This window comes from Onychostruthus taczanowskii, unplaced genomic scaffold (genome assembly GCF_017590055.1).
Source record: "Onychostruthus taczanowskii isolate IOZ18803 unplaced genomic scaffold, ASM1759005v1 scaffold58, whole genome shotgun sequence".
NCBI lineage: Eukaryota > Metazoa > Chordata > Aves > Passeriformes > Passeridae > Onychostruthus > Onychostruthus taczanowskii.
In genome coordinates, this window is record NW_024503457.1 from 3,226,008 (window position 1) to 3,240,630 (window position 14,623).

The window sequence follows — 14,623 nt, forward strand, 5'->3', positions numbered from 1 at the left end:
CCAAATACCATTTTCCCCAAGAATGGTCAATTGTCTTTGTTCAAAATTGTCTATTATATGAAAATTACAGTTTTCAGTACAACACATCCAACAATAATTTTCAATATTAAGAACACCTTCCAGTGCACATGCAGAGGTTAGAGCTAACAAATTACATAAAATACAAAAAGACAAAACTTCATATCTGTGGAGAATATGGGGGAAAAAAAAGTCTAATTTATACTTCTAAAAACAGATTCATATACATTTTACACAATTCTGACCTTAAAGACCAGCTGTCCCTGTCACTCACTTAAATTTTGCCCAAAACAAGGACATTTCAAGAAAACAGATAGCATATTTGACTCTCAAGTAAAATTACTCAGATTTGTCTCAGAAGTGCTCAACTAATTTAAAAAAATTATTCTTTGGCTTCTTGTAACAAAAAAAAAGAAAAAAAAAAGAAAAAAAGCTAATCACTTTAAAAAGACTGTACTGACTTGAGATAGGAAAGCGTTGAGAGAATTTAAAAAAAGCAGAAAAAATATTTCCAAGAAGAAAAAGGACAATTACTGGAACTTGATGTTACAGAAGTCACAACAAATAAATTTGCCGAGTTTCAATTCTGGAACTATAAACCTCTTCTACCCAATCTGACAGACTGAACTTATTTATTGAGGATAACAGTATGCAGTCAGAGAAAAATAGTCTGAGCCTAATTCCAAATACAAGGCTTGCATTCTGAACAGTTACAAAGAACTCTGCATACATTACTGGTGTTACAGTAATCAAGAAAAGATATAGAGGAATTATTTTGTCTCCAGAAACAAGGACCTACTGTCAGTACGCCATTCTGACTCCACTAACCAGACCCAGCATATGATTAGTTGAAGACAACACATTGCAACTTGCAGATATCAAATCCATGAAGAATTCATTAAGAGAGTGATATTTCAGGTTGTTATTGGATGTATTGGTTACTCATGTTATGCATTTTCATCACACTCTACTTTTCAACTTCTCCTCTAAGCTTCCCACAGATTGTCACACCACAATGCAAAGAGATGAAGTAGTTACTGCAGCATATACATTACCTCATGGTATGTATCCTCCAGCTCTCCATCATAAATCCAGCGATAGAGGAAGTTCAGTACAGGATGGGATACTAGGCCAAGAATGTGCTGAACCAGAGATCTCATGTAGGGATCTCCTGTTTTAGTATAGGCATGAACTGCTGAGGCTAGTTCACCACCTTTTCTCCCTGTAGGAAGAAAGGAAGAGGAACAGAAACATTTGAAGGAAAACCTAATGCACCCCATTTAAATTTAGCAGCCACTGATTTTAGCTACCCCTGTGTCCCACAGAGCTTGCTAAACAGCAACTCTAAAATGTAGCAAAAGTAGATTTATTTTTTTTTATTGCTAACAGGGAATTCCTAGGTTTTAAGGCATGAATTATTAATCTCACTAAAGCATTAAGCAGAGTTCTCTGTCTACTTTATGGCAGCTTAGAGGAATGCAAAATTTAAGGCATCAGATCACACACACAAGTTGATGTCATGCTTCCAGAGAAGCATTAAAGGAGCCTTAGAAATGTTTTCCTTCTCTCCTGTACTTGACACTCTCAGATATTCTGCATGCACACATGAACACAAACACAGTTTTCATGTTTCTTGGTTATAGTTGCCCTCATAGCCCCGTTAGGGAATATCTCCTGTCTTCTTGCAATTGTAAAGTAAGAGGCTGTCAAAAAAAAAGAGTTAAAAAATAGATTGAATATTTCATTTTGCTGCTATGCTCCACAGCTTACCACTTCCTTGTGGCAGAGGCCATGCAACTCAAAATTTTTACGAATGCCTTAAAAGTAAAGCCCATTTAAAAAAAATTTGCTACGATTCCAATAATTAAGGTAAAGCAAGCACTGTAGGTTTTTTTGGTTTTTTTTTTTTTTTTTTGGCTAAGATGTCCTTTCTAAAGGGCTACAATCTCAGAAATCTGAAGTACCATCAGGGAGAGGCATCAATTACTGGTCAGCTCAGTCAGCTACTGGCCACAGTTCTGCTAAACTCCAACATGACTCTGCCTAGCACTTTCTTGTGGATTGCCAACAAAATCATGATATTTGCAGATTTGCAAAGCTTTGTTGTTTCACATGAGTCTGAAGACAAGTTACTGATGACTCCTCTATGCCATCGAATACAGAGAAATTGCATAATACTCATATGTAGTGAAGAAACTCAGTCAAGCATTTCATAACATATTAGTAGGGTTTTTTCAGTGTACCATTCTCTGAAAAATGATTAAATAACTGAAAATAGCATAAAAAGTGCATGCCTAAAATTGAAATTTTTGAGCACATTCTAGTTTCAAAAAATAAGAAGTCTGAATGTATCAACACAGCACTATAATTTGTCATGCTTTGTTTAAATTAAAAGAGGGAGAATCTGAACTACCTACTTGGAATTTTCTAAAAAAAAAGTCAAAAAAACCCGTAATATTATTGATACCCACCTCTAACATGCATAATTACTCAAAGTTATATAACATCCCCAGAAATATTAAATTAATGTTAAACAGACCTTGACAGTGATCAACAAGTGCTGCAAGAGTCTTTAACCTTATTTTGGGGTCATATGTCCAGACCAGAAGACGGCGAAGTGTTAAACTGCTCTCAAGTCCCAAATTCACGCCCTGGTCATCTTCCAGTTGTAACTGATTAAGTTAGAAACAGAAAAACATGTCAAAGAACAAAACTGAGGCAGAACTCAGGTTTCATAATCTGAAGTCAGATTTTCACTAATACACTTGAAATACCCAGTGTTATGTATTCTCTCATCAAATCACTGGGACAAAACCTGAGAGTCAGTCTTTAGTGGAAACAGGCTTGAGCAAAGGTGAAAGAACAGAGACAAGCGTAAGCACAATGACTTAGACAAAGCACAAAGACCAAGAAAGTTACAGACAGCAAGGAAATAGTCAGGAAAAGAAAGAAGTGCAAAAGAAGAGAGAAGAGATCCTGAAAGACAGTCTTGACAAAGAGTAAAGAAAAACATCTAAAGGACAGGCAGGCTGTGGGAGGTAAACTTTTTATTACTGCACATGCAGATTATTTTAGTTCCACATGTGACAAATTCCATTCAACGTCTTCCTCCAGAAGCCATCAGAACTTAAGTTAGCCTTATAGTGAGATTAAGGAATTGCTACAATGAAAGAAAAACACTAAACTTTAAAAGCTACAATAAGAAAACTCTATCATAATGTGATTACCATGAATCTCCCAACACTATGGAAAATAAATGCCAAGTATTTGCATCCAACGTGCAAATGCAAATCTTATACAAGTACAGATGGAATAAGCAGGACAAGAACACAAGAATACAGAAGCAAGTTCCTGGAGCAGAACAAGGAGACAATCTCTTAGAAAATATGCTGTTTCTGATATATGACAAACAACCCATTCTTTTCTTTCCCATCTAGCACCTTTTCTTAGCCAAATCCAACATCCCGGGTAAATTTAAGACTAGTGTCATCCACATTAAGTTCAGCCTTAGAGCCAGTTAAATTAATTTGCTTCTGAATTCTCCTGGGTCCATGCCTGGGATTTTTCTTTGGTGTTTTTGAAAATCAGCAATGACAAGAGAGATCATGAGCCACCCTTTGACTTTAGGGAAGACATGGTACATCTTCATCATGGAACTGCATTTTTAAATGGGCTGACAATGTGAAAACAACCTGCAAGAAAAAGACCAGAGACGCTTATGGAATAGTAGACAGTGTGCTCAGGATTACTCATTTAAGGGCAGAAACATGCTCAGGAGAAGTTCTGAAGACATAATAAAATATTATAAAGAGAGTACAGAATCCTTTGACAAGATTCTTGTTGTTCTATGCCTGTACTGCTCTCTAGAATAGCAGTTAACAACTCCTAAGCTGGCAGCCTGTACAATCTCCTGAATCAAAAAATGTCACATACTCAATTTCCAGTCAACTTTCTACATGCTTTCAAGAAGCTAAAAGGTACAGGATTTTTGTCCATTCTGCAGTGTGACCTTCAAGCCCTTCCACTTTTCACAAAAGAAGTCACAAAAGAATCTCTCTCCTCCACTGCTGGATCTCCTTCCTTTCTTTCGTGTCTTTGGGAAGGAATGCTGCCAGAAGCTTCTGAAAATGCAGACATAACATGACTCTGGGAACCCTTTCAGTTAGGTGCTGAGGGACCTAGATTCCCCAGAAACTCTGGTCTGCTGCTGCACAAAGCATTGCTGACACCGTACTGACTGTTCCCTATGAAAAGGCATTTAATCAACATGCTCAATGCACTCATGAACTCTAACACTGAAGATGAATCTGGCAAGGAGCATGAAGAGTAACAATAAGAACAGCAGTAAGACTAGGAAAAATGTGTCCAACTACTGAATGACGCTTCATGAGGGGTGACACAAAAAATGGAAAATGCTGAGGTACTTAATGCCTTTTTTGCCTTGGTAGCTCAGTAAGATCTGCTGCTGGGGATACAGATGTTGAGATAAGAAGAGAGAGAAGTCTGGAACAAGGAAGACTGAGTTCAGAAGGATCAGGCTAGGGTACACCAAACAAATGGGATATGCTTAAGTCTATGGGACCTGATGGGATGCACCAAGTGTTGAAGAAAGGAGTTGGTCAATGTCACTGCAAGGCCACTTTCCCTTATTTTTGCAACACAGCAATTGGAGGAGGTTTCTGATGACAGTGAGAAGGCAAATGTCATGCCTCCGCTCAAGAAGAAGCCATAAAACTACACACCAGTGAGACTCACTTCATTCCTTGGGATATCAACTAACTGAAAAACGAAGCTTATGGAGGACAAAAAGCTTTCTCAGGAAAAAAAGCTCAGGGAAAGGAGAAGGAAATAGGAACATTTGTGGTGATGAAGTCCATCTTCCCAAGCAAGTGTTAAGTGTCCTGAGGTCCTGCTTGCCAGGAGCAGCTGGACATCTGCCTGCTGAAGGAAGTGAATGAATTCCCTACTTGGCTTTGCTTCCACGCACAGCTTTTGCTTCCCCTTCTAAACTCACTAACTTGACTGACTTGTCTTTTTGTTTTCCTTCTATTTTCTCCCCGTTCCTCAAGAGACAGGGGGAAACAAGAGGCTGGGTGGGTGCCTGGCTGCTGTCCAGGGTCAACCCCCCAAAAAGGCAAATGCAGTTTGAAAATAAGTAACCCCAGAACTTTTGTCTTTTCCTTACAGGCTTTCCCTCCCACCCTACTCATCTCTTTTTTTGAAATGTTTGGTGGGGCAGGAAAGGTAGACAAAACTACATCTCAAAGTAGTTGACCACTTTCATGGTCAAGAAGTTTTAGAAGTTAGGGAAAAAAAAAAAATCAAAGCGTCAGCAAACCAAGAGAGAAAACACATTTTGGACAGAGCAAGAAGCAATTACAAAAGGAATAACTGGATAATAACCAGGAAAAACAAGCAAAAAATATTTATAACAAGCATTTCAAAAGTCAAGAATGTTCAAGAACTGTGAACTAAAAGGAACAGATGCTTTGAAAACATTAACAAAAGCCTATGACAAACTATAATTATTTTATTAAAGTTAAAATTTTAAAAGGCAGTATAATTTAGCTTGGGGTCAATTCTCAGAATAAATTTTTCACCATTACAAGTAATGAACCCTTTGAAGCACCTTTTAAAAAAGGCAACCAGCAGAAGGTTTATTTTACTTATGTTTTAGAGACATCTAGATGCACATACCTACAAACATTTGTGGAAAAACTGCAAGATTATCAGCACTAAGTTGGTCTATATGTTACAGAAAAATAGTAAAACATTTAAACATCTGCAGAACAGATGTTTTTACTATCAGAAAACAAAGGGACAAGAAAAATGTACAGACTGCCCCACACAGGACAAAAGTTGGAACTGTTATTACTAGCTGCTAAATCATGCACTGCTGGAAATATGCACTGTTTTTTTTCTCCACTCAAGGATGCAGGACATTGTTTGGGATTTGAATGATAAAGACATTATGTAAGGTGAAACTGACAAAAAGGATGCAAAACAGGGACAGAGACTTAGAAACACACATTGTATTCCTTGCTTATGTAACACACCAAATACCAGTGAATTCTTAAGAGAAGAATATTCAAGGGCACATACATTTGAAGAACAAGAAATGTACAGAGAATTGTGTTCACTGTCAACAGAGACTCCTGTACATCCTTTACATTCTAACAAAACAGTAAGGTATTACCTTTTTAGGAGCCATTTAGATAAAATAGAACAAAATAGTGAAGTTGAATACGTACCACTTAACTTACCTGAGAATGTAAAACAGACAGAAGTCGGTAGTATTCTTTAAGTTCCTGATGTAAGGCTGCACAAAAACTCTGTAAGAGAAAGAAAGAAAAAAAAGGGAAAAAAAAAAAAAGAAAAGTAATCAGGAGGGATCTTTCTGATTTAATTCTACCACCACACTTCTAACACAATCAGAAATTTATTGAAGGGAATCTTTCTACAAGTTTCAGCATAAAAGCCAATTCTTAGAGAAATGGCCGAAGTGTCAGTGCTTCCCTAAGAGCTGCATGTACCTTTTCCAGGAATTTATACACATTAGCAAGCGACCTTGTTTCTTGCTACCTTAACTACCTTAACATATTAAACTATGAAAAGTGTAACTCTTCAAGTAGATATATCATCTCAGTAATGGCAATAATCATTAGCACAGGGATGTATAAATTATAACAAGACCCAGTTGAAGATTTTTTTAAATAATCATGTAAGATACAGTATGCAGTGAAGTAATAGAGTTTGAATTTCAGGAAGCCTTCTAACAACAGAGCACAAAAGTTAGGCAACTATCATTATATTTAGAGTATAGACTATATGACATGAATAAGAAAACACAATGTTCAAAAAATGCTCCAAATAAGTGCTGACAGATCAAGAACCATGACATTTTGACCTTTTATCAATTCACAGTTATATATGATTCTTCACTTGACATGGAAGAAATGAACAACACAAAGTATATCTTCAGAAATCTGTAAAATGTGCAGAAGTTAATTCAGGCTGGAGCTAAAGCAAAAACTCTTCCTTGTAAAACAATTCTAAGCACAGCACTTTAGGTTGTTTAAAAATCAAGATAAATTTTAAAAACAATTCTTGAAATAATACTTGTTTAGTGATAAATATTTTCCACAGTTCAGAATTGGGGGAAGTCCTGCTTTACTTCTGTAATGGTATTAACCTAACATACAGACTAAAAAAATGCCTGCAACACATTTTTCAAAACAGAACTAAAAATATGGCTCATTAATTTAGGAACAACTGATAAAGACTTTAAAACCCGCCAAAAAATGCCCCAAGATTTTTATTCGTTTGGTTTCTTCGAGAATACTCTCATGCACATACAAAAATTCTTCAGAACTTTCTAACCAATTCCCACCTAATGAATTTAATATCTATTTTGATGGATTTTTTTTTTAATGGGAAATTTCCCAGGATTTTCCCTTCAAGACCTTTTAAAATTACAATCAAAACAATTCGGAAAAAACTTAATAGAAATAATCCAAGAACTTAAAGTACTTATTCACTAGAGTATGTAAAAGGCAGAAATAATTTCTAGAAGCACAAAGGGAAAATAAATCATCTTTCCTGCTAAGCAGTTAAGAAGCCTAGGAAAAAAAAAGTCATTAATCTTGCAATTGTATCTTTTTTAAGGAAAGGAGGTTCCTTTCTTCAACTCAACATTGTAAATTGCAAAGAAATTTGACATTCGTTTTATTCCAGAGGATACTGAAGGGCAAAAAGAAATCCCTTTATGTGTAACTCCACTTTTCATTTCTTCTCACTTGCTTCTCCAGGAATTTTTTGAAGCTGGCAGTTGCCAAGATAGAGGGCAGAGCAGAGCCTCTAAGAAAACAATCAAAGGCACTGTTCTGCTCAAAAAGAAGAACAGCAATCACTGACTTTAATGATTTAGTAGCCAAAAGGATTTAGACTCTAACTGGTCACCAATTTTTCAGAGAAGCTTTACAAATTAAAATTTACATCCAGTACCAATTCCTGTATCACAAACCACAGACTTTTGCTTCCCAAACTGTTACAGAAAAACTGGACATTACCCTAGAATTCTGATTTGGTCTGCTGTGAAAGAGAATTGAGGAAGGAAACAGAACGCTTGCTCAAGAGAAAAAAATTAAAATGCTCATTAACTCAACTGGATCTCAACTCAAACGGGCAAAATGCCAAAGTACAAGCTAAAATATAGTTAAATGCCAATTATTCTTTTTGTTTTATGAGGACAAAGTAAAACTTAGATATTAATCAGCAAAGGTAAGAAAATATGAAGTGTAATATATTGTTATGTCTTCACTTCTAATGTAGAGACATAGTAACCTGATATTTTGTGTGGTAAAACCAGTCACCAGAATAATAATAAAAGAGGTGACAGATGGCTTATTCTACACCTAGTTTACACAATCATTCTTTCAGAACATTAAGTGAAAGATGTTTTATATCACTATGCACTGTTGTGCTAAATTCCTTAATGCAGTGTGCAGCACCTGAAATTCTCAGCTATAAAAGCTATGACGAGCATGAAGACATACTCTCTGTGCCCAGATACTGACAGCAAGAGTAGAATATAGCTTTTATTTCTACACTTATGTCCTAGAAATATACAAAAGTGTTTGCCTCAAGTAAAATTAGCAGCATTAGAGCTATTCAGGTAACTTAACTGCACAGCCTTCTGCACAGGATCAGAAACCTGCATACAGAAGCCAAGATACTGTACATTTAAATTCACTGAAGAATTAAAGTTCTCCCCTTTCTTTAAACTTGAAGATTAAAGCCAGACAGTAAAAATAATCACAAGCAGGAAGCTGCTAGATAAAGAATAAAACTTCACCCAGATATAAGGGGGAGAGTCCACAGAAAATGCATACACAGTAGCACTGCCATATAAAACATGGAAATCAGCATTGGATCAGTAGAAAAATAATTATTTATATGTAACTAGACGGGTTACTTAGAATAAGAGACAGAATGGAACAGAATAAAACATTAGAAAAGTAGGAAGCACTACAGTGTCTCTACTGACCTCTTAAGAAAAATTAGATTGAAGGGAGAAGCACTTCAATTTCTTGGCAGATTAGGTAGGATGTTATGGCTAGAGGCAAGGATAACATTTCTGTCGACTCAGAAGGGATAATATCCAGTTTTACAGAGGGAGCAAGTGAGAGGAAACGGGAATGTCTTAGCAGTAAATGTGGTTTTGGGTATTACAGCAGCAGTGAAGTTACTGTAGACTATAAATCATGATGATGAAACCTATGAAAACAAAAATTAATATTCTTTTGATGCTGTATTCAAAAGAAAGGGCAGAAGATAATGGACTACTTGCATTTTATGTAAGCTAGTGCAGTACTAACACATGAACATCAACAATAGCTGACAAGAATGTCTCCTGCACAGGTCACTAATAACTGAATTGTGATTAATTACCTCAGGGATGACATTACCATTTAGGAAATGTTTTTCTTTATGAACATGCATGAATAATTTTAAAAGATTGTTGTTTTTTTTTTTTTAATGGATATTAAGAACAGGAATTTATGAGAGTTTCCAGCTACAAATTACAGGGGCAAATCCTTATGACCAAAAAGGGCAAATACCTTTGCCTTCTAACTATGACCCATATCAAATGCAGCATCCACAAAAGGAGTAAATCAAATGATGAATGATTCAAGCTCAAAAGTTTATGCATCATTCTAGCACTATTTTCTCAGTAGTTTCTTAGCCAAACAAGATCAAACAATGTAGTTAGACTGTTTCATCTAGCTGACCCACCTGTCCCACCAGTCCAAATGCACGATCCAAACTCCTCTGGTCTGTATATTTTCTTATTTTGTTATGTAGCCACCCCAACTCTGCAAGTCTGCTTGTAGTATCTCGGAGAGATTTCGACAAGCTCACCTATAAAATTTAACAGAAACAAGTCTGAAATTAAGTCAAATCTGCCATGCCAATACTGGTTTCTTCACAAAGATCACCCTTTCTGATAAAAAAGCCAGTGTCAGAAACAATTCATTTTACATTCTACAGTACAGATACTGCAGAAAAGCAGACAACCACATAATTAGAATTATATTTATATAAAATAAATTATTATATATTTATAAAATATAACACACATGCATTGAAAAGGCAGCAGCAACAAACTACTGACACAGCAACAAACTTTGAGACCTTCTCTTTTGGAAATATTAATGTAACAGTATTCATACACTCTTTTTACATTAGGCAATTATGGCAATAACAAAATGGTCTTCAGAAAAAAGGAAGAAATCTGCATTTTCATGTTGCAATATTGGACTCTAACTTATCCTGACAATCAGCAAGACTGAAAAGATGAGAGTTGTAGCAGAGGTGTTAATGACTGAAACTAATGAAAAAGCTTTGACAAAATAATTAGTAATTGCTATATGTGAAAGAAACCTTCAATAGAAAATAAATAACCCAATGCCTGACTAGGCATCAGGAACACAAACTTGTAGAACCAACTTCCAAGATTAAGTCCAGATTTTATAAGTTATTTAATTATATGTCCTTCTGAACTCTTTTAGTCTGTTTCTGGTTTTCTTCTAGTATCTCACTCACCTTGCAAGCCTGCCTTAGTCCCAACACCCCATTTAGCTACCACTACTATTTTCATCTGAATCAGCACATTTCTTCCTCTAAATTAAACAGATAATACACTTCCTACTTGAGATTTTCTTCTTTCACATTTCACCATATTACTCAAGAACACTAGCATCAAGCATTCAAAATTTCATTGCATAAGAAACCCCAAACAATCTGACTGATAACACAGACCACAAGACAGAGACTGACTTCTGCCCACTTCTGCAACTGGGCCTATCCCATCTCTACAGACGATACTTTAACTTTGACGGCAAGCTGGAACAGTCAAAACCAAAGCAAGGAATTGTTCCAAGAAGTTAAGCTGCCAAAGAACTAGAAATCAATCCCCTTCATTAAACCTTTTAGTTAACAGTACAGGCATTCTCCAAGATAACAATTAGTGTCAGAGTGTGTTATCCACACCAGTGTGGTCTTGAAACAGGCTGCAGCACTTGGTTGTAAGACCAGAGTTCAGTCCCTAGCCCTCTTGTTTACCCACAGAGGTACAGCTTTAACTTCTTGAACAACTTCTGTAGGGTAAATTCCAGCCCAAACAAGCATAATTGGACACAGAAACCCTGCCTACAGCTAAAACCAAAGAGATGACAACAGAACTATTTAAAATTCTACAAGTACAGAGTACTTGGCAAACATTGAGTACAATACACATCCACTGGAATTAAATGAGGAACAAGCAAAATTGGCTTGGTGTTATTACATTTGTATGTCTTAGATCAACTCAGAAACTGCCATCTTATACAGTGCTGAATGTCACCACCAGACCTAATATTAACACAAAGATTAGGAAATATTTCAGCAAGAATAGCACCTCAGAAAATGTGTTTCTTTCTGGGAAAAAAACACCAACAACCCACACTGTTTCAAGGAGACGGTCATCTGAGGAAGAACTACATGCTTTGACTACTATTTTGCCTAATATGCAGTCAATACAACTAGAGGAGGTATGATCTTGGTCCCCCTTGCTAGTCAGAAATTCCAGCTACAGCTCTGGTGGGTCAGATAATGCCACTTTCACCAGGTCCAGTAGCTCAGACCAAGTACAAGTAAGGAAGAATGGAAGATGACTGACTTCACAACAATAACTGAAGACAGTTCTCAGGCAAAGATTATTCAGCTGGCTTGTGGTCAGTAATTAAATTCCCTGAATTACAAGTTCCAAGTAAAACAGCTTCCGACCTCAAACCAGCCTACTGGATATGAAAGCTACACAGAAAACCAATGAAACCCATTGCCAATTTTGTAATCACTGACAAAGTTTTCTTCACATTCCTCTAGAAAAATATATTATGCTACCCTTCTTTTGCCATATATAATCTCATATATAGAATATAATTTACTCAATGAAGGTGCTGAGGAATTACAAACTTTGCATCATCTACAGGTGGATGTTTATAAGAATCTGTTAATTAAAAATAATTTAACAGGACTTAAGTTTTCCCATTTATTCCTCCATTAAGCAGACGTAAATGTCATTGTAAAGTGATGGTGAACACTACAACATTTCACTTTTTGTTACTATCATGAAGGAAGAAAGGACAATAGCTCAGTATCAACATTAAGACATGTCTACCGTGCTCATGGCACATGAAATGGCCCAAAAGTAATTTCCCCACCATTTAAGGACTATGTAATATTGTCATAGCAGAAAGTTTTTAATACAATTAAAAACTGAAAGTGTTGTCTTTCCATCTGAACAAGAATACCTTTCCATCTGAACAAGAAAACCTATTAGCAGAAACTGAACTCTAAAGCTGTACTGTCTAAATACTGAGTGTGAAGATGCTAAAGCAACCAGCACCATTTTTTGTTCTTTGGTCAGCTGACCCAATCACAGTCTTAGGGTTTTTCTGCATTGCCGATAGGCATAACATCTCACCACCTTAAAGCAAAGTCTCTCAGGCATCTCTCCTCTTCTTTTGTCCTCTATTCAAGGTCTTCAATCAAATTCACATCAGATCTTTGTTCAGTTCTACCACCAGTCCTTTCTTTTCTAGGTCATCTGCATCTGATCACTTATAACTGCAATCAGGCCCATAACATCAAGTGGCTAGCATCCATTCCATATCTCAAGCTGTTAAATTTAATTTAATAAGAATGCAGTAAAAGGCCTGCATCTGCTTTATGTTAATTCTTATACACTGAAGGGAAGAAATGTTGACAGAAGTCCTCAAAGTCATAATTTACAAGTCCTTCTACTGGATTAAGAGCTGGAAGACTATTCACATCTTGTGAAATGCTACATTTACTTTCTGGCACCTAATCTACCCAATAAATTTTCAACTACTAGTGTTGAAACTATTCTCTTGTATTAACAAAAAAACGCCCAAAAACAAAACAAACAAAACCAGCACAAAACAAAACAGCTCGTAGAGGGAATATAGACTTGTAATAATATTTTAACTTTTTTATATGTTTCTCACAGCTATTTTTCCCCTATATGTTTTTCTGTTCACACATGAAATACAAGACACCAATACAGTACCTTTCCCTCCACTTTATAGCAATTTTCAGAATTGCACATTTTGATGTTTTTTCCATCTATTCCCTGGAAGACATATAAAACATCTCTTACAAGATTTGCTTCTGTTATTTCAACAGAACCTAGAAAAGAAAAACCAAAAACAAAACAAGTATTTAGATTTGTTGAGACAATAAGTTTTGATTACAACTTTGAAGAACTATTTAGATGCATAGCCAAAAAAACCCAAAACTATAAAAACTATAAAGCCTGTGCTTGTAACTGGTAAAGAAATATTTTAGGTCCTCTTAGTCTGACAGGACAGCCCAAGATGGCCTTTACCTGCCTCTAATGCTACCTGTGGTTCTCTCAGAGCAGTCAGCTTGTATGGCACAGGGCATGTCCTATTTTAACTGACACATTGGCCTGTTCTTACACTTGGTTATCTCTTTTGATACAACACCAGTGCAAGTTCTGAGGAAAGCACCACAGTAACTTGATCTTTCTTTGAACAAACAGCTCAAGTTGTTAAACAGACTTATAGAATAACCTCTTCTACATTCACCTAGAAAAAGAACAGTTAATCCAGAAGGAAGAACTGCTTGTTTCATAACGGCTTTCAGTTACATATGCCACTGCTCAGTGAGAAGACTGATCAAATCAGACTGCATAACAGCCACAGAGCTTGAAAATATGTAAGTGTAAAGTTGCTTCTGGTTCTTACCTCGTCAGAGGTTAGATTGTGTGAGAGATGAAAGATATTTATGAGTTTAAAGGAAACATAAGATCAAAAAAGGCACTGTGTAGGCCACTGAAACTATCCCTACCTTTTCTGGGCAAACCGTCATCACTTGGTTTTGTAACTTCATTTAGGATTTCATGAACAATTGTTAAACCATTTTAACAACTATCCAGGAATTGAGATACTACAACATGCTTCTCCCAATTTAGACAGCACTCTTACTCTTGTCACTTTGCCTCCCCAACAATCCACTTTCCCAGAAAAAAAAAACCAAGAAAAATTAAATTCTACTCTTCTTTTAGCAAAAGCAGTCTTCACTTTTAGATACCATTTAAAATTCAGTCTCCCCCCCATAACAACAAGATGTGAACAGGTTGTCACTCTTAGGAACTTGTAGTGAAATGATGAAAGATTCAAGTGCACATTTATTTAATTGATAAATAATACAACAACTATTAACATCAGCCATACAGTGTGCCTTTTAATACTGTGTGAGGATGTAACAGTAAGAAAACTTCAAAATAAAAGCAAGCAACTTCAGGAGAAAAAAAATTAATTACAGGAATTTAATATTCATAGAAATGTATCATCTTGACAATGGACTTCTATATTCTGAATGCAGTCCTACTTCTATTTCTACACCAGCAAGTGACTACATTTATAAGACAACTGTCAGTCCTTATACCCATCCCACACAGGAATCAAAGTCACAGCTGCTGGCTGACTCAACAGAAGAAGTATTGCTTTTTATAGCA

At 36.1% G+C, this 14,623-nt stretch overlaps 1 protein-coding gene across 1 annotated transcript in view; it reads right to left on the reverse strand.

Annotated features, from left to right (window-relative positions):
• Nucleotides 1-14,623, reverse strand: part of TUBGCP3 (tubulin gamma complex associated protein 3) — a 48,641-nt gene that overhangs the window by 12,868 nt on the left and 21,150 nt on the right. Inside the window, exons 7-11 of the mRNA XM_041418061.1 lie at nt 13,151-13,269; nt 9,814-9,939; nt 6,282-6,350; nt 2,558-2,690; nt 1,074-1,240 (exon numbers count right to left, since the gene is read on the reverse strand). Coding sequence (XP_041273995.1) covers nt 1,074-1,240; nt 2,558-2,690; nt 6,282-6,350; nt 9,814-9,939; nt 13,151-13,269 — 614 coding nt within the window. The remainder of the gene's footprint in view (nt 1-1,073; nt 1,241-2,557; nt 2,691-6,281; nt 6,351-9,813; nt 9,940-13,150; nt 13,270-14,623) is intronic.